Source organism: Pelodiscus sinensis, chromosome 11 (genome assembly GCF_052426305.1).
Source record: "Pelodiscus sinensis isolate ZL-2025 chromosome 11, ASM5242630v1, whole genome shotgun sequence".
In the NCBI taxonomy this organism is placed as follows: domain Eukaryota; kingdom Metazoa; phylum Chordata; order Testudines; family Trionychidae; genus Pelodiscus; species Pelodiscus sinensis.
In genome coordinates, this window is record NC_143062.1 from 31,795,887 (window position 1) to 31,822,423 (window position 26,537).

At 44.9% G+C, this 26,537-nt stretch overlaps 1 protein-coding gene across 9 annotated transcripts in view; it reads left to right on the top strand.

The window, feature by feature from the left end:
* The window catches only part of TMCC1 (transmembrane and coiled-coil domain family 1), a 231,117-nt gene that overhangs the window by 99,553 nt on the left and 105,027 nt on the right, over positions 1 to 26,537 (top strand). Inside the window, exon 1 of one of the 9 annotated variants that reach the window (XM_014578434.4) lies at positions 959 to 8,069. The exons of the other annotated variants lie outside the window; for them this stretch is intronic. Within the exon in view, the coding sequence (XP_014433920.1) occupies positions 8,031 to 8,069 (39 nt within the window). The 5' untranslated portion in view covers positions 959 to 8,030. Of the gene's footprint in view, positions 1 to 958; positions 8,070 to 26,537 lie in introns of those variants that run through there. 9 annotated transcript variants of the gene reach the window in all.

Consider the following 26,537-nt stretch of genomic DNA (forward strand, 5'->3'; position numbering starts at 1 on the left):
CCTGCTCCCCGCCCAACCCAGCCTACCAGAGAGGACTGAAGTCTGGACTGCAATAAGTCAGGAGGACACCCCAAACTACCCTCCTTCCTCCCACCCCACCTCCTCTTCACTGCACAGATGCCAGCACCTATCCACCCCCTTTCTCCCACCTACCCGTGTACAGTCTGCTCCCCCCACAGCCCAGCCAGGATAAAATTCTGCTTCTGAGACTTGCAGGCACCAGCAGTCTAGCTAGAAGTTAGGACAGGACACACAGCACAAATTCCCCCCAGCCTCCGCTTCACCCTAATGCCAGAACCCTCCCTCCCCCACCCACCCCATGCAGTCAGCTTCCCCCAGGAAGCTTGAGGAGAGTGTTGGGTTTCTGCCTCTTCCTCTCCTCCCGCAGATGGGACTCTCCAAACTCCCTGCCCCTCCAACTCCTCCCAGCCAGTTACTCCCCTGTCCTCTTCTCCTCTCACCAGCCACTTATTCTCTCCTTCCCTTCTCATATCCCTTCCCTACCTGCTCTTGAAGCTGCTCAGATGGCCCTTCCCGCAGTCAGTCAGCTGAGCTCCCTGCCTGTACTGGAGTGGAGCTCAAATACATAGCTGTGTAGCTGCACATCTTATAAGGAGCTTAGTTCTCAAGTGTCCCTCATTTTGAGGAGGCCATTTATTTTAGTTCCAAAGTTATCTGTTCCATGTAAATTTGGCATCCATTCAATTTTGTTGTTGATGATTGTTTACATCGGAAATAAACAATCTTGAAATAGCAGTGTTAGAAGCTACTTAAGTCCTGTTTACATAGCCTAGTTATAACTCTCTAGCTCAGTATGTGGTCACTCTTATTCTGTTTTTTCCCCACAATTTAATATAATTCCCTTCCTGAGTGACATAAGCTAATAAAAGTATTTATGTGGAGTGCGGGAAGGGGGCAGGGAAAGGGGGGGAGAGAGACTATACTGCTATAGCTGTATTGATTTAAGTCCCATCTCAAGTTATACTGAACTTCCTGTGTAGACAAGGCCTTGCACTAAAGAGAATTCTTGTAGCATTTTAAAAGTCCTGCATAAATGTGCCCTCATTTTGGGTCTCGTTACAGTTTGGGTTATGCAAGTTGAGAAATGTGGAATGAAGTGTCATTCATCGATAGTGCTTTGCAGAAAAGTCGTATATTTATGTAAAGTTGTGTCTGATCATTAAGGTCTTATTCCTGATACTTTCAACCAAAGAGAGATGATCTTGTAACTTCTGTCTCTTCATAATATACTGAGCTCTTATTCATGCTAGAAGTACATCTGGTAGCTTTCAAGTGAAATGTGGAAACTAATTACTAATCACAAAACTTGAGAAGAAAGGTCCTTGAGGTTATAGGCAGTTGGTTCTGTCGTCATTTGCTAGCCTAAGTGCAGGTGATGGACCCAGCAGTAGGTGGAGACAGAGCACTGGGGATTTGATGATATCACAACTTCTATTCAAAGCTTCTGAGTTCTACTACTGAAGTTGTTCATCACTCCCAGCAGTCGGAAGAGCTTTAGCTGGACACTCTGAAGCATCTGGTATATCTTCACTGCATAGTTAACTTGAGTTTCTAGTTTAATCTTTTCTAAAATTTCTTGCTGAAATTGTAAAGCAAAAAGTGACTTGGGTTTTTTTCTCCCTCTCCCTTTTCAGGGTAAAAAATAACCTCAAACTTTTCATGCTAAAGTAATTTCCATATGGGTGTAAGTTAGATGCCACCTGGGTATTGTTAGATTTCATATATGTGAAATATTAGCATAATCGGTCAGGAAAGAAATATTATGCTTTGTAAGTACTTGCTAACTACATGTAAATTCAAACATCATTTCAGTGACCTCCATAATGGTGGTGCAGAAGGTGTTTTTTGTGGATAAGAATGTTGAAACGCAGTCATGAGTGCTAGTTTAATCTGCCCAATAGCACATCCACCTCAAGCAAACTTCATGACCTAGTTCCGGATGCTTGTTTCATGATCCTTTTGAGCTGCATAATGAGAACCTATTAAAGGTTTAAGTTTTATTGGCAAATCAGTATGTGTAGCTGGCACTGAATAACTGCTGCTATTGTGGATGATTAGAGAAAACTAGTTTAAACCCACAGTGGTGTTTGAACAATAAGATTTGTTTAATTTATACTTGGATGAATCAGTTGTGGTGGTTGGTAGCTTACTCTTTGCTGTCCCATTCCATCAGCCAAACTGGTGTCATGTCTTTCATACGTGGCCTTGAGATGTACAATGTATATAAAGCAAAGAGACATCAGTCTGAGAATTCAAAAATGGATTAAGTCTGAGCTTGATACCTGAGAATTGAGTTCTTTAGGGGTATTCTTTTGGGACATTTTTTTGGACAAAATATTACTGCAGCCTGTTGCTAACATTAAAAAAAACAAAAACAAAAAAAATCTTTGAATAGGTTGTTTTCAAATTCATCCATATAGGATTTCTTTTCTATTTCATCTTGGTAATCACATTTGAAAAACTTGAATTGAAATAACCAACCACCATATCAGAATGTCAAAATAGAACTAAAACAGGTGTGTAATAGGCCAATGACTTTGTAAATATTGGACAAAAAGTGAGGAGCATGCTGTTTCTCATCCCTGGCAGAGGTATACATGTGTCTCATCTCACCACAGGTAGTTGTTTTTAATGAAAGCAGTATATTCTTAGGCTAGCCTTTTATCATTAAGAACTGTCAAGCAACACAGAAATAAGACTGTAAGGAAGCATGCACTATCTCTTTCATCTTTGGAAAGAAGACATTGAATGGAATTACAGTAGAAAGCTAGTGAAGCTGAAAATAGAGCACAGATGTTTTGCCTTTTAACAGAAGAAGGATCTATCATCTGCTAAGATTTTAGTGTCCAGTGCCCTTTCACGCTACAAGGCACCAGCAGCACGAGTGAGAGAACTATCCATTAGAAATGAGAGCTCAGTGCTTAGAAAAGTCATTTTACCTGTCTTGAATTTTGCCCATTTTCTGTGTTTTGGATTTCTGGTGGTCAAATTTTTAACACTGTTTTGTTCAAGCCTGGTTAGAAAGAAATCTGCTCACTGCATTTTTAGTTAAGACTGGTTTACCTCAGTACTAACTACTTAGCTGTACTTAGCTCAGTACAGAAGCTAAGGCCCAGGCTATGCTACATGCTTAGTTGACATAAGCTACCTTGTGCTGACCTAATTGTAGAAGTGTGTTCATTTACATTTGCCTCCTGCCAACATAAGTGTCACTGTATACCAAGGGTGGGCAATATTTTTTGATTGGGGCCACTCCAAGAATTTGTGAAGTGGCTAGGGGCTGCACTGTTCCATGATATTTATGGAGGAGGTGCAGGATCTGGGATGGAGGTTGGGTGCAAAAGGTAGGTCAAGGTAAGGAATTGAGATGCAGGAGGGAGTATGGGTGCAGGAGAGGATTCTGATGTGGAAGAGGGGTGCAGACTCTGGGAGGGGGTTGTAACCTGGGGTGGGGGAGCAGCGGTTTGGGTTGTGACCTAGGGCAGAAGGAAGCTGTGACCTGGGACAGGGGAATGGGGTGCAGAGTCTGGGAGGAAGTATGGGTGCAGCAGCAGAGGTTCAGAGGGCTTGAGTTATGACCTGGTGCAGAAGGGGGAGCAGAGGGTTGGGGGAGGAAGGAGATGGGGTACCAGATGCAAGCTCTGGTGGGGAGATGCTTACCTTAGACAGCTCCTGGCCTACAGCCCAGCAAGATTCTCAGGCAGTTTCCCTGCCTGCCATGCTCCCATGTGCTGCTCAAAGTGGCCTGCTGCACGTGCCATGTGAGTCTGTGAGCCCCTCAAGAGGGGAGGGTCTCTCCGTGCACTACCTGTGCCACAAGCACAGCACAGCCAATAGGAGCTATGAGATTGTTCTGGGGGCAAGAGTAGTGTGCAAAGTCCCCCTCTCAGAGACGCACGGCATGCTGAGATGCACATGGCCCCTGCAGCCGTCTGCTTTCAGCGGTGTACAGGGGTGTGGCAGGCAGAGAACCTTCCTGAAGCTCCTGCTGGGCTGCAAGGACAGTGGTGGGCTAGATTTTGCCCACCCCTGCTATTTCCCCAGGTGGTTACAGTCAGTTAACATTTGGTTGCCCAGTGTCAGTGTAAAAACTGCATTGCTTACATCTGTCGTCTCCAACCTTTTTAACCACAAGATCACTTTTTCAATGTAAGTGTAATGTAAGGTCTACCTCAAACCCAAATACCCTTGCCCCACTTCCTTCCTGCCCCTTCTGAAGCCCTGCCCCTGCTCCACCTCTTCTCTGAGGCCTCCTCCTGCTCACTCCATCCCCCTTTCTCCCTGAACCTCACTCACTTTTACCAGGCCGGGGTATGTGTTTGGGGTGCAGGCTCTGGTCTTGGACCAAGGGATGTGGGAGGGGCTTCAGGCCCAGACCAGGGTGAAGGATTGGGGTCCAGAAGGGGTTTCAGGGTGCAAGCTCTGGGAAGGAGTTTGGGTACAGGGAGACTCATGTCTGGGGCAGGAGGTTGGGTGCAGGAGGGGTTTCAGGGCTGGGACGAGTTCAGGAAGAAGGCTCTGGCTGGGCACCGTTTAACTGAGACAGCTTCTGGGTGCAGTGGGGTTTCAGCAGGCTTACTGCTGCCATGGCCTTGAACCACTCCTCAAAGCAGCTGGCATGTTCTGCAGTGGCTCCGTGGCACCATGTGCTGCCCGTCATCTACAGGCACTGAGTCTACAGCTTCAACTGGCCACGGTTCCCCATTACTGATCAATGGGAGCTGCAGAGTGGTGTCTGCAGGCAAGGACAGCATATGGAGTCCCCCTGCTCTGCCTTTCTCAGGGGTGCAGGGATTTGCCAGCCACTACCAGGAGCAGCAGTTACCACAGGGTTAATGACTCCAGCCATGGCAGGTTAGGCATGTTAGAACTCACTACCCAAAGAATTACATTAAGTGTGAAAGAGAAATGAAAACGATGAAATGCACAGAACAGTCAAAACTCCAAAATAACCCACTTTGCAAGCAGTAATAGAAGTAACACCTCACCACATATGTGTTGGGTTGAAGGACCGTGTGTGTTTGTGAGAATGACAGCCACACACGCGCTGTGTGTGAGCCACAGAGATTTGCATTGCCAAGCTCTCTCCATTCCCTTCTGTGTGTGAAGATGGGGTCCAGGAGCAGGGGGAGGAGAGACACCCTGACATCAGCGCCCCTTTTTTCTCCCTCCCACACCCTGCATGGCAAGCTCCAAGGCAGAGGGCAGGAGCAGCATGACAGTGGGTGGAGAGGCAACTGAAGTGCCACTGCTTGATAGCTTCCTAGCCAAACCAGTCATGATCACCTGTCAGAGGCTCCAAGATCTACTGGTAGATCCTGATCAACTGGTTGGTGACCACTGGCTTACATTGACTGTAACTGACTGTCACAAGACTTCCCACCACACCCCACAATGACAATACAATCCATTCAGGTGCTCCTAGTGAAGGCAAGCACCACTGATATAAGGAGGCAAGCGTGCACATGCAAGCAGTCTAGTAAGTGGCTGTATGTCAATGCAAGTTAGGTTGACATTATTTTGAAGTGTAGATATGGCCTAAAATTTGCCATTATTTCCAAAGAAGGGGTATAAAGAGAATATTCTGTGATATGTACAAAATGAATGTGAGTAACCTCATGATTTTTTGTATAACTGTTTCACCACTGTTTCATTCACTTGTTGTGATGTCTCATGTTAGTTATTCTGCCCATTAGATGCGGAGTCTTTAGTTGTAATTCATCTTTCTTCTATTATGTATCTTTTAAATACAAAATTCTACCAATTAAAGCAATTATTACGCAAATTAATGGCAGTGGGACTGTGAATTTTCCAGTGATGTAGCACAAGATTGTTTGGATAGAAAGTCTTTTTTGGCTCTGTTCCATCAACCCCTCCCCAAACTAGGGATGTGATTGCCTGTTTAGGAGTCAGGAAGGATTTTTTTTCCTCCTATGGACCATTTGTCAGAAGATCAGTGATTTTTGTTTTGCTTTCCTCACAACACCATCAAGCCACAGTGGATAAATAGAAAAGTGCATAGTACCTTGCTGTGATAGGGCATTGAGTTTTTTGTTGCTATTTGTGGCCAGCATTCAGAGTGGAAAAGGATAAAATGAACAATCCCAAGTAAAATACGGGATTTTGACATTGGGCCTTGGACTCATTGGATAGGAAAATACTTTGTGGCCTTTGTGACCTGAGATCAAATCTTGTGGCTCTCATGACCTGAGGGTCCACCCTTTTTTACCCTCTGTCTTGTAGGAATGAGGGATGGTGTGTAAAATTCAGAGAGCTGGGTTCTTGGAGAGTGGACTAAGGAGTGCCTACCTTGAGTTACAGATGATATGCTCAGGAGCCCTGTACCTCTGCACTGGAACCAATTAAATTCCTGTTGGAGAATGAGTGATGGGCAGGTAGCTCTCCTCTCCTGTATTAAAATTCAATAAAAGTTGATGCATCTGATGAAGTGGGTCTTTGCCCACGAAAGCTTATGCTCCAACACTTCGGTTAGTATACATCTATAAGGTGCCACAGGACTCCTCGCCGCTTTTGATCAATTCATGGTTGTTTTGGTGTTTAAATTTTGTTTAGATTACCTCTCATTTCAGTCAGAGGGATATTTAAATTAAACACAACGAAGGTGATGCAGGGAAACTGTTAAAGACACACAGTAGCAAAACTCATATTGACTTCAGTGAGACCAGGATTTGAATCTTTGTATTAACTCTGAATTACTTTATTCTTTCTGTTGTAGTAATGGCCAAAGGCCTCAATTGGATCAGGGCCCCATTGTGCTTGGTGCTGTATGAATATATAATAAATAATAGCTCCTGCCCTAAAGGTTCAGCACCTTGTGGCTGCATGCCTTGAAATAACCTGTGTGCCAGAAATATGGTTCTTTTACTAGACATGCAGATTGGCACTGCTCCACTCATGGCTCACTCAGCAAATGCTTTAGGAGTTGTGGGGGTGTATGCACAGTCCTTGATTGAACTGAAATGAATTCTTAGCCTCTGCTTTATAGAGAGGTGGTTTAGGTATCAGACTAACTCAGGATAGGATTAAATGGAGAGGAGATTGATGGGGAGGAGGGAGTTAAACTGATTAATTGTAGTAACAGTTTATAACTAAAGCCCTTTGTTGCCTTCAGGGTGGTGGTGGCTGGGCTTCCCTGTCACTGTGATCACACTGACTTGTTTTGTATTACTCTTTCTCCTGGTTGCTAAACCTCCAGAACAAAGCAAACACCTCCAGTCAGCGCTTAGGTTTGTTTAAGGAATCAAAGTTGAAATCACTGCTATAACATGCATCCTTGCACCTGACAGTCATTCCTGGAGAGCTGCCCCTCCCTGTGAATAAGAGGAAATCGCTACCCAGTTGTTAGACAAAGCCTTGCAGCTGCTGAGCCCAAGGTTGGGAGTGAGTTGCTTCCTCTAGCCACAGTAACCCTTTCTTCTCCCTGAGAGGGGTGAGCTGGTTAATTGGGAGGAGGGGGGTTTGAAGAGGAAGCTGTTGCTTTTTCAAGCTGACAGCTCGGCTGCAGGGAGGGGAGCTGATTTAATCGCTGAGAGGATTTTTTTGTCTGCTGGTTAACCTCCTTATCAGTACGTCCAGCAGATGCTTTGCAAACCGCACCCTGCAATAACCAGACTGGCCAGTCTCTCTACTGGCTCAGGTGGCTTCACAGCAATGCTCAGCTAATGAATCTGGGGAGGGGGTGGTCCATCTGTCTGGACCCCTCTCAGCTGACTCACAGGAAATGCTGAAAAAGCTTGGCACAGGGTGAGCAGCTTCAGGCTTCTGCCCCTCCCTCTTTCCTTGCTTGTAGGTTTTACAGGATCTCTTTAAAGAACAATGAAGTGGTTTTAAGTTTTAGGACTACCAGGGAATTCACTTAACTTGTCCCTCTCTCAGTTTGGAGGATGTTTTGCTTCAGACAATTTTAAGGTAGCTGTCCATTTTGCCCTCTCTTTTTTCTTTTTCTTTTCCCTCTTGTGGACTTCTTTGTCTGAAGACAGAGGGTGACCATGGTTCAGCGTTTTAGCCTCAGGAGGCAGCTATCAAAGGTGGGTTGTAGCTGTAATTGTGATATGCATGACACTTATAGCTTCCATTCTGATTACAGATCAGTAAAATTTCTGCTTATACAGAGATGGGTGAGCTTCTATGGGAGAGACAGCTCTGCCTTTTGTTCTCTTCTCTTAGACAAAGGTTTTTAAGGCGGACTGTCCATTGGTAGGCACAGGTTTTGTTCTCTTTATGCTGGAAGTGTGGCTGTAGATTTGTGGGAGGCTGCAGCTTCCTCTTTCAACTTGAATTGCTTATATGTGTTTGGATTGGAGGGGGCTGCTATCGGAGAGAGGGGATCTGATTAATAGTTATGCAGGCATGTGAACAAAATCAAAACATGGTGGTCAGTTATATGCTTTATGTAGGGTAGTTTCAGTAGTACCCAAGAGAGTCCCAGGCACCTGGCAAACCAAGCGGAGAGCATGTACTCCTCACTTTTGAAGTATTTGGCAGGGCTTTCTGACTCTAATATGAAGAACAAAGGAGGAATTGTTATGAGATTTTGCTGCTTAATAACTATATATGTGTGCCTCTTTGTTTTAATAAGTGATTCTGGAGGAGAGAGTATTTAATCCATGTTTTGTAGATTTGTTTTAGAATAAATCCAATGTGTTTAATCTGAAAAACACTAAAGCCTACTTCAAGAAAATCCACTGATGAAGAACATGAGGGTGTGCTGTGCCCTCCAGGTAAGTATGCTGGTGCTACAAGCCAGACACAGCAATTCCATTCTCGTCTAATTATTTAGATTTTGCAGACTTATCTCTGAAAAGAGATGTTACCATACATAACCTTGTGTTTAAAAAAGTTTGATATATGAAGTTCTTTTCTAAAGTGTTTAGATGGTTTTTAACTTAAAAAAATGCTGTAATCAGCAGTTAAAATAGGTCAAAACTTGTTCCCTGCAGACAGTATGTTGAGAGAGGCAACGATGTTGCAATGAACTGTTATTCTTTGTCCCCTAGTGTTCATCATCATCTGTAAAATACTGAACCATGGGCATTACAAATGGCTGTGAAAAGCCGAGACCTACAGCTTTTCTCTTTAATTGTTCAGGAACTGTGCTTTCAAACAAAGCAAATACCCAGGGGCAATATAACAAGTTTAATTTTTCCCCCAAAAATGGTTGTATGGTTAATATATGAGCCTAGAATCTTGCCCTAACTAGTTTAAAGTCTGTTTTAAAAGCTATTCTGGTTAATTGAGTCAAACAGTGAGTGGGATCAAAGTGTTTTAACAGAGTTCCTTCCAACTTCTAATGTAGGAAAACTGTTCCTAGAGTTGTTAAACACATCTGGACCTTTTCACATTGGTTGTCTTAATAATGTGTTAAACTGAATTAGCCTGAATTGTATCTGACCGGTTCATGCAGTATTACTTTAGCCTCAAGCAGGGCCAGCCCAAGCCATTCATGTGCCCCGGGTCCTGGGAGCCCGGTCCCGCCTCCGGGCACCCAGCACATGCACATCCCCGCCCCTGCCCGGTCCAGCAGCCCCGCATGGCGTCCCCTACAATGGGGCGCCCCGGGCAGTAGCTCGGTCAGCCCGTAGCTTGGGCCAGCTCTGGCGTCAAGTCGGACCTGCCTACTTGTATCATCAGCTTGTTAGGTTTGTTTGAAAGTGACACTTACCTTACTATCTAAATAGAAAATGGCTGAGCAATGAGTCATTAATTCTTTTAGTGGCCAACATTATTTTACAAACTTCTAGAGCTTGGTTATCTCTGTATTTCAAAAAGTTGTAAAGAAAAAGCATGGTTATATAAAGGAGCAATAAAATGGATCACACATTCTCATATGAACTGGACTGGCACTGGAGAGCTGGATTCTATTCCCACCATCACACAGAGATTTCAAAGCTTTACATGTCAGTTTAACCTTTTTGTGTATAAAGTAGGCAAAGTGATATCGGTATTGGCTCACCTACCACTGACAGGCAGTTAACTCTTGGATTAAATATAATATGGGTGCATAGTAATGTCATGTACCCTTAAGGCAGTGGTCTCCAACCTTTTTACACCCAAGATCACTTGTTTTAAATGACAGAACAAGGCAAGATCTACCGCCCCATCCTTCCCCCAAGACCCCACCCCTTCCTTGAAGCCCTGCCGCGCCCTCTCTATTCTCCTCCTTTCCTTCACTTGCTATCCCCAACCCTTATACTGCTGCTTTTTTCCCAATTCTTCTGTCTAGACTGGACCAAATGTCAGAAAAACCCCTTCTTTTGGAAGCCCCCTTATTCCTTGTGGAAAGAGGAATATAGGGGTTACCGAAAGAGTATGTCTGTTCTTCCGCTTTTTTTAGTGGAAGAGCAAATACATCCCTGGATGCAGAAGAGTTTTTCTGGGATATCTCTGGAATCCGTAAAAACTCCTGCAGTCTATCTGTACCCTCACTGGGTTGAGACAGGATGTGTAGGCTCTGGGGTGGGAATGTTGGGGTCAGATGGAGGGTTGCAGCACTAAGCATGTCACAGGCTTGTGGATGTGAGGGTGCAGAAATTTGGGTTGGGGTATGTGAGGGGCTGAGGGCAGGGGTTTCCAGTGTATGATAGGCTCAGATCTAGGGTCGGGGGGGGGGGTGCAGGAGTGTTATGATGCTGTGGCTAGATGGGGGCTTGGCCCCAATTGGAGGTTTGTTGGCCAGGCTTCATTTTTAAATAAAATACTATGTCAAACGCAAAAAGTTTCTGCATTGTCTTTATTAATGAGAAGGGCAGGGAACCGGTTTTGAGTCAGGGGTCACTGACCCACAGAAAAGTCAGTTGAGGCCACACAAGTGAGGGTTCTGCGGCAGGGACAGGGTGCTAGTGGGGGCAGAGTCCCCTGCTCCCACCTCTTCCCAGGACTTTCTTCTCCACCCTCCCCCCAGAGGTGGGAAGCCCTGTCCCATGCCTCCTTTGGGGCCGGTGCACACCTCCCACAGAGCAGGGAAGCCCCCATCGCATGCCTCCTTCGGGGCCGGCACATGCCTCCCACAGAGCAGGGAAGCCCCCGTTGTGCACTCCCTCCCACGGAGCAGGGAAGCCCATGCACACGCCCCTCCTGGTCTGACCCCTCCCTCCCGTGGAGGAAGTGAACCTCCCGTAGAGCAGGGAAGCCCCCGTTGCGCACACCCTCCGGGCCTGACTCCCCTCTCCTGCAGAGAAGGGAAGTCCCAGCGCGCACCTCTGGGGACTTCCCCAGTAAGTTCCTGGCATGCCACGGACCTGGGGCAAGGAAGCAGCCAGCGCATTTCTGGAACCCTTGAAAGTGATGCGCAGCTGCAGGAGATGGGGGGGAAATAAGGGGCCCAGAACACCTCGTGATCGACTGGTCGAGGCCTTGTGATCAAGCAGTCGATCACGATTGACGGGTTGGTGACCATGGCCTTAAGGTTAGGAAGTAAAGCTGAATCTGGAAAGGAATGTACTGGAAGTTGAGAGAATGGTATGACAAATACTGAGAAATTGTCACTGCTGATCATAAAACTAGCAGGGGGAATACAGCACCACAGAAAAGGAGAGAAAGTGGCCTTTTGGCAGAGGACAGAGTCAATGGGCTGGTTTGTTTCCAACTTTATCATACATGTCCTGCTTAGCTTTTGGGCAAACTACTTAATCTCTCTGGGCCTCCATTCCTCATCTGTGAAATGGGGATAATACTGCCCTTTCTCAATTAATGAATGTTGGTGAGGCGCTCAGATACTCTACTGATCAGGGCCATCCAACTACATAATATTGTACTGAGCTTTAAAATGTTCACTCTACAACATTTTTATCAGAAGAAATCAGTTTGGTTACTGATTCCTTTTAGTTGCATTTGCCGTGCCCTTTAAAAGGACAAATAACTGTCTTTTTTAAGGTGTGCATATCTAGTATATGAATTTACACGTTGATATTTGTGTGTAACTGCCTGTACTATACATCCTTCTGCCAATTTGATTGTCCATATATGGAATTTTGAACATCCTAGGAGGTATCCTGTGATGGAAAATGGGGCTGGAAAATGTGGTAGAAAACTTTTAACTGTAAAAGGCAAAACACTTAGTGGCGTATATATGAATTTGTTTCAACAAGTATCTGAGCATTCCAAATTCCAGTTATGCACTTGGTTTTGGATAAAGCCATCTTAACATTTGCCTTATGTGTGGAATGCTACACAAAAATATTTCCTTTAGACTTTTACAAGCATTTTGCTTTCTTTTGCATCCTCAGTTTTTTTTATTCTTTGAAAATCTCTGAAGGACTAAGAATTGCTATCAGCCCAATCGCAAAATCTAAAGTGCTCCTGTTGCCTTGTTTTGAGTTGGGAATTTGTCCATATGTTTAAGGCTGTGGAAAACAAAAGAATGGAAATAAATGGAAGCATGTTCAAGAAAGCAACTTCCAAATAAAAAAAAAAGCCATTTCATTTTATGTCTACATTTTAGGTCCATTTGTGGGAAAAAAAGATGGAGGGCTTGTCTATGCTACAAAATTAGGTCAATTTCAGTTAGTTGACCTACACCCACTGCAGTAATTCAATTAGCTATTGGTGCCCAAATTACCCTTCTTCTATTGATGGAGCTCATCCTCACCAGGAGTGTTTGCAATATTCATTCTGGAATATTAACAGCCTTGTAGCTTGTAGGTGGAGCCCCACATGTGTCTTGAGGTGACAGCCCCAGCTGTGAGCCCTTTCTTGTTACTGTTACTATCTCCGTCTCTACTCAGCGCAGCCACACTGACAGTTCTGGGAGCTTCCTAGGGAGGTCATACCCCATGCTCTGAATGCCCAACAGCTGGACTGGGAGAGGTGAGCCCAAGCAGCAGCCTGGCAAGAATTTGATAGCTTGGAGCCCCAGGGAGCAGCAGGGCTCCAGTGCAGAGAGGGGACCCCAGGGAGCAGTACACTAGGATCCCAGGGAGCCACCTGGGTTCTATCTGGGGCCCCTTATCCAACCCCAGGGTGAGAGCCAGAGCTGTGAGCCAAGCACAGGGATCCCAGTAGGGAACCAAGCAGCCTTGTCATTTCACAGTTCCAGCAGTGAGCTGTGAAATTGATGAAAATTTTAGCCACCAGCCCATGTCAGTAATACAGTGCAGTCTATAGGGAAACTGAATCACCCTAACTACATCATAAGCCTTACACCTCTTGTAATTATGTTGGTGTAGTAAGGCACATACATTGGTGGGACCAGGGCTGAAGCATAGACACTGATGTAGTTAAATCAACATAGGTCAATAGAAGGCAGCTTAACTCTGTAGTGGAATGGTATTGAGTTCGTTTAACCCAAATGTTGCAAAGCTTAGAATGACCTTGCATTTTGTGAGGCACTTCTTATGGACAAACACTTAGGGTATGTCTACACTACCCTCCTAGTTCGAACTAGGAGGGTAATGTAGGCATACCGCACTTGCAAATGAAGCCCGGGATTTGAATTTCCCGGGCTTCATTTGCATAAGCGGGGAGCCGCCATTTTTAAATCCCCGCTGCGTCGAACCCCGTGTAGCGCGGCTACACGGGGCTCAAACTAGGTAGTTCGGACTAGGTTCCTATTCCAAACTACCGGTACACCTCGTTCACGGTACACCTAGTCCGAACTACCTAGTTCGAGCCCCGGTGTAGCCGCGCTACACGGGGTTCGAAGCAGCGGGGATTTAAAAATGGCGGCTCCCCGCTTATGCAAATGAAACCCAGGAAATTCAAATCTCGGGCTTCATTTGCAAGTGCGGTATGCCTACATTACCCCGCTAGTTCGAACTAGCGGGGTAGTGTAGACATACCCTTAGTGGCTTATCACTACATTGCCTTGAAGCAGGAGTGGGTTATCAGTGTCTGTGTTTTTTCAATCTTGCTCATATGGACCAAGTTTTACTTGGGAGACTGGAACCTAAACTGATTGTGTGAAAATAGAGGTTGGGATCATACTATGTTTAAACGGTAAGATATTGTGCTTATTTGATAAAGAAAGTAATATTTTATCTTTAGTGTTGAAGAGGATGAATTTGCTATGTTGCTCCCAATGTGGGATTTATATTCCTACCTTCCCATTTCCATAAGCAGTTTTTTTAAAATCCTGGAATGCTTACACAGAACTACTGTCTCCATCTTGTATTCTTTCCTAGCTCATTGAGTGTGATTCTAGACAGGTAATGCATAACACTCAAAGCCAGGTCTAATGAGGGTCAGTTTTATACCAATTGTCTGATCACTTAATTCTGGTTGCTACTGATCTCTTTTATATTATTAAACTAGAGTGTTTGACAAGACTTCCAGTACATTCATGTAATCTCTTCTGGGATAAAAACCGGTAATATTGTGGAGAGGAGTGTAATCTAAATCAGGGGATTCCTGTAATTTAAATTTCCTCAATATAAACAGGTACTCACTAGTATATAATCTTGATGGGTTTTTTTAAAAAGCCAGTGATTTTTTTTAACCAAAAAAAGCTTGGGAGGCATTGTCAGTACACAGGAGGAATGGAATATTGTACAGGAAGATCTGGATGACCTAGAAGACTGAAGTGAAAGGAAATGGGATGCAATCGAATAGTATGAAGTGCAAAATCTTGCACTTAGGCTTAGGGTCTAGTAATTTCTTCTGCAAGTTGGGTTCTCCTCAGTTGGAAGTGATGAAGGAAAGATCTGTGTGTGGATTGATCACAGGATGACTGAGCCATCAGTGTGATGCAAATGTGATTGTAAGGTACACCAGGTAAGGCATTTCTGGTAGAGAGAGAGAGGAGTATTTATGCTATTGTAAAAGGCACTGGTGTGAGATCCTTTGGAACACTGTGTACAGTTCTGGTTACCCAGATTCAAAAATAATTGCTTTCAGATGAACAAGTGCAGAGAAGAGTAACAAGGATGATGAGAGGAAAGAGGGCCTATCTTATATGAGAAGACTAGAAGAACTTGGTTTGTTTAGTCTAGCAAAAAGAAGACTGAGTAGTGATGTAGTTGCTTTCTAAATACATTAGGGAACTAATTATGAGAAGGCAAACTGCTTAAGCCAGGGGTTCTCAAACTTGTGATACTGCGACCCCCCTCTCCATTGCTGCAACCAGCCTCTCAGTTGCTCACAGCCCCCCTCTAAGTTGTTTGCGGTCCCCCTCTAAGTTGCTCACGACCCCCCAGGGGGTCAGGACCCACAGTTTGAGAAACGCTGGCTTAAGCTAATAGACAATGTGGGCCCAGGAACAAGTGACTATAAACTGGCCATGAACATCAGGCTGGAAATTAGAAGAAAGTTCTTAACAATGAGGAGATTCCTGTAGGACTTGTGTGGGCAAACATCTTTAGTTTTAGGAGAAAACTGAACACGTTTGAGTGTGATTGTATAGCAGGATTGCGTGTAATGGTAGGGAGCAGAGCTCAACAGTTCTAGGCTCACTTTTGGTTTATGTTTTATGTTCCTAAAAGCTTGTATTTCATTGTTTCAGCTGGCCCACTGTCAAGGAGTCAGAAATTGATTTCCCCACTTCTCCCCTCCCCCTTGTATTCTGAGATTTTTAGCTCCTGAAGCATCAAGGATGGCCATGGCTAGAAGTAAGGATGTAAAAAATCAGTCAATATAACAGTGTGACTTAAAAAAAATCCCACCAGTTACATAGTTTACAGCCGTGGTCACCAACCAGTAGATCGCGAGCTACCGGTAGATCTCAGGGGCTCTAAGAGTAGCTCTTGAGCCCTCTCTGAACTGCGCACCTGCGCAGTACATTTACATTTGATTTCCTCATTTGAGGAGCAGCTACACACCGAGCAACAACACAGGTGAGTAGCTGTGAGGAATGGTGGGAGCTGGGAGGGCTGAAACACCCCAGCAAGCTGACTGTGGCTTTCAGCAAGTGATGGACAGGAGAATAGAGAGGGCGGGGCTTCAAAGAAGGGGCGGGGCGGTTGATCTTCACCTGTTCTGAGACTTAAAAAGTGATCTTGGGTGTAAAAAGGTTGGAGACCACTGGTTTACAGGCTCTGCAATATAAAGCTTATATATAAAGTTTTATACTGCAATGCCTGCAGCACAGCTCTGACCCTGGAAACGAGACTGTGGGCCTCGCACTCTGGGCTCCGATACAGCACAGAAGCTGGGAGCCGGTAAGTACCCAGAGCCGGCTTATAAGCCAGCTCCCAGCATGCACCAACTCCTGGCTGATGGCCTTCCTGCCTGGGAGCCAGTTTCGCTGCATGCTCTACAATGTAACGTTTTATTTCAGAACCTTTTTGCAGGGGTGACAGCTGACTCCTTGGAAGCTGCTGGCCCTGATCTCAGGGAGCCAACATACAACCATAACAGAAACGAATAAGCTAATGCTTATTGTTTAGCCATATAAACAGTTACACTTTTACATGTCTTGCTAAAAGTAGGACTCTGGATGGGGACAGCTACGACTTTGAGTGGCACTGAGCATTCATTCTCTCAGCTAATTGTCTGACAGGCTGTAGCTTAGGGACTAACTGATTTCCGTATGTGGTGCTGGGAAGGAATTTTCCCCTAGTCTGATGATATTCCCTTCTCTGCAGTATGTGAGTGCCGGTCATTAGCCAGGATTATCTAGGTAGATCTCACTTCCTTGTCATTGCAGGGGTCTTGTGTTCTTGTGCACCTGCATCTCCCCCTATTCTCCACCTGTGGCGCACAAGTCTAGTCTGCTGTGGACTGTAATGCTTTGGTCTAATTTTAATGTGTCAGTGATGGGTGGAGTTCAGTAGGCTGTGATATATAGGAGATGAGACTAGATGATTTAGTGCTCCCTCCTGGCCTTAAACTGTGTGACACATACAGGCCAGAAATTGGAATCCTAACCAAAATATGTTCTAAGATGGAGCTCATGATTCTTAGAGCCAGGAATCCTCCGGCACAGAAGAAACAGGAAATCACAGTCCCTGTTCATCGCTAGAGTCAAGGGGTTGAACTGATGTCTTTGTCTGCCTGTGGCTTGAAGAGTTTGTCATGTGACAACACAACACTCACTCAATTTTCATCAATGAAATAGTAAGTTAATGGTAGAGTGGCTCTGTTCCCTAGTGCTCAGGAGCCAGGGCTCATGTGGCTGTCTCCCATATCAGTGTTGCATTGTGACAGCAAGGTTGAATGTGACCTTGTGACTTCCACTTATGTAGAATCCATTAAAAAAATTGTGCTGTTTGGCTCTTCAGATGAATCTGCCTCTGGATGAAGGAGGCTCATTTTATAGTGGGATGGTTCATTGCCATCCTTCCCCCCACGCTGAAACACATTGTGAAAAGCTGGTAGTGCTAATTAATCTGGCAAAGCAGAATCTCTGGCAGTATTTAATATTCTAATCATAAATTATATTCAGATGAGGTATAATCACACACAAACTTGACATGGGCAACAGGTAATATAGGCAAGGAAAGGCATTGCCTTCCCCAAACTGCCTATACGCCCTGGCTGCCAGGGAAGGCAGGGGCAGAGGCCACAGCCACGGCAGCCCGACCGTCAGGGAAGGGGCCACATACAAATCACACAAGTGAGAAGCACTGACCTGACTCTCAAATGAGGAGGTGAGGAAAAGAGAACCACACAGGTGTGGCCCCCAACTGAGAAGCAGGAAAAAAGACACCCCCCTCACTTTCCTCAACCTGCAGCCTCACGGGGGTCTAGGGAAGGTGCTGAGGCTCATGGCTTATCCCCAGGGCCAGATAAACTCTTCTGTGACCTGGGGCCTTGTAGGTTTTGTGCCCTTTTCCCTTCCTGCTTGACTCTGGGGTGGGGCCAAAAATGTAGGGTTCAGTATGCGACAGTGGGCTGGAGGTACAGGTGCATGGTCTGGGGGGGAGGGAGATGCAGCAGCATGGTGAGGGTATGGAGTCTGGGCAGGAGAAGGTGGAGGATTGGGGTGTCTACACTGTGCAGCTCCCAGGATGGCACATCTCTGCACAGCAAGGAAACACACAAAGCCAATTCCTCCCTGCTACCAGGCAGAGGCTGCAGGCTGGGCTTGCTTTGATTGGGCCTGTGAGGCTTGGGGCTCCCTACCTTTGCTCTAAATAATCCAAAGAAACCCCATCACACATTTGGGGGTTGGGGGTGGCAAATTGTATATGATGGTTCATTGCCAAATAGACTTATGACCTTAATGGGTATAAGCACATTCCACTTTTCTGTGTGTTAAACTAATGTATTTTTATAGTGCTATTTTGTTGCTTATGGTTGTTTACTTGGCAGGATATTCTCATGCATTATAATAGATGCCCGTGTGGGGATGGATAGCAGTAACAATTGGAATTTCCTCCCAGAAGTGGTCAAAGGAAGTATTGAAAAGGGGTGCTGGAGCAGGTTTTTAAAGCTGATTCAATGGCTGTCAGTTCCATTTGTAAATCCTGACTATGATGGAAATCACTTCAAGTCATTGGCTACAGCAGCACCTCGATTTCTAGCACCTGTGGACAAAGAATGCCTTATGATATTATTTGTTTGCCCTTTTCCCCAGCTTATTTTCAAAATCTGCAGGTGGGAAAAATTCTGATCTTAGTTGGCTCTTACCTTTTCTTTTTGGAAGCTGCTGTCCAGGATAAAACACCCACTCACCCACACAAACACTCATACCTACACTATTTCACTCATATATATGTCAGAAAGAGTGGGAAAGATCTTTGAAGGAAATTGTAACACAGCCCAATTCTTGGTTTTAAAAAAAATAGTTTAACAATTCGTAAGTTACAGGGAAGAAAGGACTAGATTAAAATTTGTCTCTAGCACTTATCTGACACCCAGTTTTAGTTAGCACTGGCCAGTAACTTGAGTAGGGGGGCATGATTAGAACTGTGATGAATGTCTCTGAAACAGTTCTGGTTACAGGTGTGTTTGTACTTTTGTACAAGGTGTTGCTGGTTAGCAGACAAAGCGCTTTTCAAATATTCAGCTGTGAGAATCTGAGGTTCAGGGATGGAGTGTGTCTGACCCTCTACTTTAGCTGTTCAAATATGGCCCAATTTTTTGTCCTTGAAATGAGTTGGTCTGTCTTGTTTCTCCTAGATAAATTATCAGATCTTTTTAAAAACCTACTGTAATTGAGGCCCCTCTAGCAGTGTGATCAATAGCTGAATTGATCATAAAATCTTAAAGAATACTTTCGCATACATTCAAGAGTTTCTCCCTGCAGATTGTAAGTCAAATTGGCAGGGCATTGAAGCTTCTCCTGGACTGAGCTTTTTCCATCCGTCAAATAGGATTTGTCTTCAGGGCTGTCAATGGAGCACACTTCATTGGCAGTAATTCACTATTTATTTTAAGATCAGGAAATATTCATTATAGGCAGGACTCAACAAATCCGTTTATCTACTCGCCCATGGTTGCCCCGTTCACCAGCGGTGCGCACGTGCACAGTGCGGGTCTGGTGCATGCACGGTCTGGGGCTGGCGAGTGGATTTCACCGCGGTTTGTCAAGCCCTGATTAGAAGCATTTTTACTGTAGAAATATTTCCATGTCTTGACTTGATGTCTTAAACCTTTTAGGGATGTTACATTTAGTTTAATGAACTAATCGAGTAGTCAATGGATTTTTCATCAAGTAGTCAATAAGCGGGGGAGGTTAGCTTCCAGCCCCGGGAGCTAGCCCTAGGGTTGCCAGGTGTCCAGTTTGAACCGGACAGTCCAGTATTTGAGCTTTCTGTTCAGGAAACAAATTGAGAAAATATAAATGTCCAGTATTTTCTAAATAAGATGTAATGTAGATTGTGATGTAATGTCAAGCGTGTCCGGTACTTTTGTTGAAACCATTTGGCAACCCTAGCTAGCACCTCTTAATATGTTTAAAAGGCTGAAGCGCAGCAGGGGCAGGATCCAGCACCAGCCTTAAACGTAAAAAGGCTGAAGTGGAGCAGGAGCTGGAAGTCAGCTGTCCCAGCTTGAACCAGCTGTCCCCCCCCCCCCCCCCCCCAACTGCACTTCTGCTTTTTAAATGAGCTTTTTAAAGAGCCGGAAGACTCTTCATACATTTAAAAAGCAGAGGTGCAACGTCTGGGACTGTGCGCAAGCCGGGAATCAACTGATTCCCAGCTCGCGCCCAGTCCCTGCTACCCCCTCCCCTGGCTCCCACAGAGACTGTGTGGCTCCCCCCAGCACCAGCTCCCCCGCTTGCTGCCTGTGAGAGAGGCAGCAAGGGTGGGAAGCAACTGGTCAACTATCCGATAAGATTTCGCTTATTGGATAGTTGACTAGTTGCTTACATCCCTAATACCTTTAGGAACCAGGAAAAATGCAGTCTGTGATCCTCTTGTCTTCCTTCCTCTTCATACATACATACATGGGTGTGTAAGAACAAATCTCCAGTTTTTCAATAAGCAAATTCACTGATACAGACAATCATCAGTAGCTCTAGGGGGTAGCCGAGTTAGTCTGTACAGGATAAACTTAAACAAAAACAGGTCTGGTAGCACTTTATAGACTAACAAAACATGTAGATGGTATCGTGGACAGAGCCCATTTCTTCAGATGACCTGAGTTTTGAGTTTAGGATGTGCAGACCCAAAATAAATAGAGGAGAAGGTTAGCATCCAATAACTGCTTCTGGGAAAATGAATTAGAAAGTTTTCTTTGCATAACCAAACATAGAATAAGTAGTAAATCAGCACATAAAACTGCCATGCATGTTGACAAACCAAAGTGAACCTTTTAAAATGTTAAAAGATCTTCCGCAAGTCTTTCTGCAAGATGACTTCAAGATAATATCTTTATTGGGGAAGGGTATATTCCTTACTAAAAGTAAATACTGGACTGTAGATTTGTTCTCAGACAGTTGAGTGCCTTACCAAATGTTATAGCCCCTGAATTACAGACCTCGCCCCAAATCCACATCATAGCACCTTTCTTTGAATAAGTGTTGGGCTAAAAACTGACATTTTTGTTCACAGAAATCTTTCTCTGTTCCTTCCCTAAATAAAATGTATGTGGAAAAAGCAAATAAATCTGACAACAGGCAGGCTATGCACCAGGAGCTGAACTAAAAACCTAATCTGTGTAAAACAACCATGTGCAATGGCACACAATCCTTCTGGGTCCTTGCTGGGCCAGAATATTTCTCGGCACGCGTTTGCATTCTTCTGAATAGTATATAATTTTTAATTTGCTTTGTTGGACTCTTACTTGATTAAATAACAGGTATTGTCATGACCACCAAAGCAGGTGTAGTTGTCAGTCTTGTCCCTTTAGCTCTTTGAGGTTTATAACATATTTTCCATGTGCTGTAATTGTTGGGTGATTGCTGTTTAAAACTACACAGCAGGAGGGAGAGAAGGGGAGTGTTGGAGTGACAGGAAGGATACAAATGTGTCCCATGGCAAAGTCATGAATTTGGTGGAGCCCTGTTAAGTTACCTGAAAGCAGTAGCCTCCCCAGGAATTGAAATGGGGCAGGGGTTCGAATTTACAAGGGTGTGTGTCAAGGCCGATGAGGGGTGAGACTGTGAGGGTGAAGGTGGACTGTATGGCACCATAGTTCACAAAACTGGGGGGGTGTTGAGGAAATTCGGGGGGGAATACTCCCGCATAGGGGTAAATCCCTACCTGAAAGACATTACTTTATTCTAGTTTTCATCTCTTCTGCCATTCCATAGCTTTCCCTTTGAGGTTATAAAAAGAGTTTCATCTGAACAGCTGATTTAGCTTTACAATGAGTAGAATGTTCAGACATAATTTATACATAAGTACTATAAATCTTCCCCATTAACAGTTTTAAGGAGAGGAAGCAGTCAGTAACTAGGCTAAAAAATGCAAGTACCTGTAGAGTTTATGATACGATACAGATTTGAGAGTAATTATTTCAGAATCATTCTGTTACCTAGATAAACAATTAAAACAATAGGAGCTCTTGTTACTCTGAAGTAAACTTGCATGCACAGTTGTGGCAGATTAACTTAGATGTTCATTTTACTTGGAAGCATAAGGGAGGAAGGCTAATAATTTGTTAAGTTAAAATAAAAAACTACTGTAAGTTCCATACACTCATTTAAGGTCTGATCTAGAGCCCCTATTGAAATCAATGGGAGGTTTTCTGATAACTTCAATGATCATAGGATCAGGAACTCAGATTATAAACACTTTGGTGTCTTGCTATTTATTTGAATTGAGTAAGGATGTTACATTTCGCGGGTGGCTCTTGCTACATTTAAAAAGCAGAGAGGTACAGCTTCTGGGACAGGGTGCAAGCTGGGACATCTGAATCCTGGTTCATGCCTGGGCCCCTGCTGCATCTCTGCCTCCCCTGTTCCTCCAAAGAGACAGTGCTGGGGGGAATTGCTTAAAAGCTGGCTCCCCCCCGCACTGTCCTGCTCACTCACTCCCCTCCTCCTCCTGAGGCAGCAAGGGTGGGAGGAAGTGATTAGTAGAGTAGTGACTCGACTACCTGATAAGCATATGCTTATTGGGTAGTTGACTACTTGACTGGTCGCTTACATCCTTAATTCCGAGGCTTTGGGAATCTGTAAAGCCAATGGAAAAATGTGATAAGAAATGGGACAATATTTTAATTGCTTGAGGTATTGCTACAAACAATAGCAAGTTTTATAGAGGAAAAATACATTTTCTACATTGTCTGCAATATCAAGTAACCTATTACAGCTGCACACAGGAACTGCTAACATTTGAGATTCATAGTATGGGGTCTTTCAAAGAGTGTGTCCTTTAAGTTAAGGCCAAGATCATAAGAATACAGAAGTGGAAAGTTCTTCAAATGCTTGCTCATGTCCATTGAAAGTAGGTGTGAGTATGCTCGCCACATGCACCAGTACTAGAAATTTTTCCCTCAGCAGTACCCCCTGGAACTGGCTCCAGCACCCCTTGGAGAGACATACATAGGGTGTTGTGGGGCCCCTTCTTCCCCCAGTTCCTTTTGGATGAATGACAGTGCTTTGAACTTCTAAATATTTCTCCTGTTATTTCTAGACGTAGTTAGTCCCCATTGGGGACATAGCCTGGGGATGGGCAGGGTAGATTTGATTTAAATTTAATTGATTTAAATCACTAGTCGGGAAGACTCGATTTAATCATGGTTTTCTACATAAGTCAGCGGTTCCCAACCATTTCCAGATGGGGACCCATTTTCACAATTCAGGAAGACAATTCAAAAATGGGGGGAGGTGAGAGGGCAGAGCCACCTCGGGAGACACTTGGCGACCCTTTTGAAATGTAAGGGTGACCCATATTTTGGTCCCGACCCATAGGTCGAGAAACCCTGTGCAGTCTTGTTGGTTGTCATAATCTTAATACATATTCTTCACAACTCTGAGACAGATGTGTGTTTCCTTTTTAGAAGGTACGCACTATACATTTTTGAACAATGACTTATTTTGAAAAAAAAATTCAGATTAGTTTCACAGATATATCAGAAAACAAATGATAGGTTATTTCATTTAGCAGTGAAGCAGATATTTATGACGTCAATGGAAGGTGAACTATCTGTAATTCAACAGGTTAATCATTAATATTTGGCAGATTTTCTTGCTATGCTGTATTAGGAGAACATCACAGGACATCTACATTGTTGTTATAGTTAAATAAAGCAATGTTATGTAATCTGGATTTTTCGTTATCAACAAACACATCATATTTTAACAAAACAAGCATATGAATTTTTGAATTTAAACATTTCAAGATTTTTAAAATCAGGTTAGTTTTTGTTGAAATAGTTATATGAAATATTTTTTAAACAAAAATTAAATCGACTGTCAGCCCAGATGAACATGAGAAACTTAAAATACTGTCTTCTATTCACTGAACTTTTTGAAACTTTTCACTTTTAGAGAGGTAACCATGTGCAGGCCAACACTCCAGGGACAGATCCCAGGAGGCACAGTACTGCTCCCTGCACCAACAATATTCATCGGCACTGCACTACTCAGGGTATGAGCTCTGGGTAATGGTCGTCATCACAGCAATGAGCATCTCCTCTTGGTGCTGATCTCCATGCCCCCTACATGGTTATAGAGACAGATGTTGGTCCGCCGCCTCCCCCTCCCCCCAACCCCTGCTTAATGAGGTGCCCACTTCTCTAGGCCTCAGCATTTGCCTTCATCCGGGAGCTCCCAGTACCAGACCGAGTGGTGTGCTTGTTCGCCTTCCTGGCCATCAGCTAGCCTGAGGTCACTTTGCACTGCATCAGAGGTGCATTCTCTTCCTCTGGTTCAGTACTCGGTGCTGCAACCTGGATCATTCCAGTCAACAAGGCAGATGGCCTTGCAGCAGACGCAGTGGCCTGCATAATGGTTCCTGTAGACCCGGGGGGTGGTTTCCTGTTACTGTTGAGTGGTAGGGACTTTGGAGGTGTCCTCTGCTCCCCCTTTCTGTCAGTCTCTGGCACCAGAGTTGGTCAGACTAACCATCCCACCAATTCAAGAGGAAAAAGAAGTCCCATCCATGATGACAGGGTGTTAAATTGCAGTTACCTAGCTAATTCTATAGTTGATACAATTTGTATTGACTGTATGATTAGTTAATAGGACTGCTTTGCAGAGCCGCAGCAGGGGTAGCTCAAGGAGTCAGCTTGAGCTGGGATTGAGTAGTCCCAGCTCATGCTGACTCTGGGAGCCACCCATGCTGTGGCTCTGCATCTGAAATGTAGTAGGAGCCATCGGCAGTGTGTCCCAAGTCCAGCAGCCCATGTTTGCAGCAGCCCCTGTCCGGGGGGGAGGAGGGAGAGGAGTCTAGCTCCCCCTGGGACCACTGTAGACAGGGGCTGCTTCACAGCAGCCTCCCCTATCTCCCCCTGCTGCTCTGATAGAGGCGGGGGGGGGGGGCAGGAGGCACCCAGAAGACAATGCTGAGCGGGAAACCAGTTTAAGTCGACTCCCCCCAGCACTGGCTCCTATTCCACCTGCCCCTTTCAGTTGCAAGGGATGAGGAGGCAGAGGCACAGCAGGGAAACGGTGCTTCAACCTTTGAAATGCAGCAAGGCTCTTACTACATTTCAAAGGCTGAAGCACCACAGTGGCGGGCACTGCTTGTTTCTGCTCACCATGTGCTCCCTGTGGTGCTTCTGCTTTTGAAATGTAGCAAGAGCAGATTACGTACCTCTGCAGAGACCGGATCCTTCCCCCTTATTTTCTGCCCATCTCAATCCCTTCCTCCAGGTCTGGCCTAGCATGCTATTACCAGAACAATGGCTAGGTTCTAACCACGGTGCATCAGAGCTAAACTCTGCAACTCCTTTACCCCACTTCCCACTCCCCCTGTCCTTCTTCCAGGACACATTTCACAAGAAACTTCTTGAACAAAAGGTGGGGGAAGTTGCTCCAGGTCAGAACAGCAGCAGAAGTGCCACCCCAGTGCAGATGCCATCGTTGTTACTCTCATTATTTTTTTAATCCCAGAGGCCAAGGGGAATTTTGCCCCATGCTACACCTGCGAAAACTGAGCAGCTACCTGGTGAGGCTCAAGTTTCACATGGTCTCCCTGATCTCCATCATCCTCAACCTGAATCCAGGGTTTTGGTATGCAGCTGTCAACCTCAAGAAGGCATACTTCCAGAGCATGATGCAATAATAGGTGTGTTGTGAGCAAGACATGAGAAGTCATTCTTCTGCTCTACTCTGCGCTGATTAGGCCTCAGTTGGAGGATTGTGTCCAGTTCTGGGCACCGCATTTCAAGAAAGATGTGGAGAAATTGGAAAGGGTCCAGAGAAGAGCAACAAGAATGATTAAAGGTCTAGAGAATATGACCTCTGAAGGAAGGCTGAAAGAATTGGGTTTGTTTAGTTTAGAAAAGAGAATATTGAGGGGGGACATGATAGCCGTTTTCAGGTATCTAAAAGGGTGTCATAAGGAGGAGGGAGAAAACTTGTTCATCTTGGCCTCTGAGGATAGAACAAGAAGCAATGGGCTTAAACTGCAGCAAAGGAGGTTTAGGTTGGACATTAGGAAAAAGTTCCGGTCATGGTAGTCAAACACTGGAATAAATTGCCCAGGGAGGTTGTGTAATCCCTATCTCTGGAGATATTTAAGAGTAGGTTAGATAAATGTCTATCAGAGATGGTCTAGACAGTATTTGGTCCTGTCATGAGGGCAGGGGACTGGACTCGATGACCTCTCAAGGTCCCTTCCAGTCCTAGTATTCTATGATTCTAGGATGTTCAGGGGGCACAGACGGATTCTACAGTTCATAGTAGGCGCAAACCACTATCAGCTGGTGGACAGTACTAGAGAACCTCCTGACAGGCATACCCTGCCATCCCATTCTGTGGAACTGATTTCCAATGCCTTTAATCAGGGATAGGGTACCCATATCTGCATGCTCCAGATGCAGGACCAGTGGTCTCTGGAGGGAGGCGAACTACCACATAATCATCAGAAGGCATGTGAGGTGTTCGTTCCCAAGAGACAATCCAACTCCTGGACTTATGTATTCACCGTAACATCATCTTGGGAGCCAGTTATGCCATAGCAGATCATGTCAGCAGAAAGTTCGTTTCTTATCACTAGTAGGCTCGTTACCTGGAGGTTGCCTCCACTTTCTTCTAAGAGTGAGGTACTCCTGAAGTAGGTCTG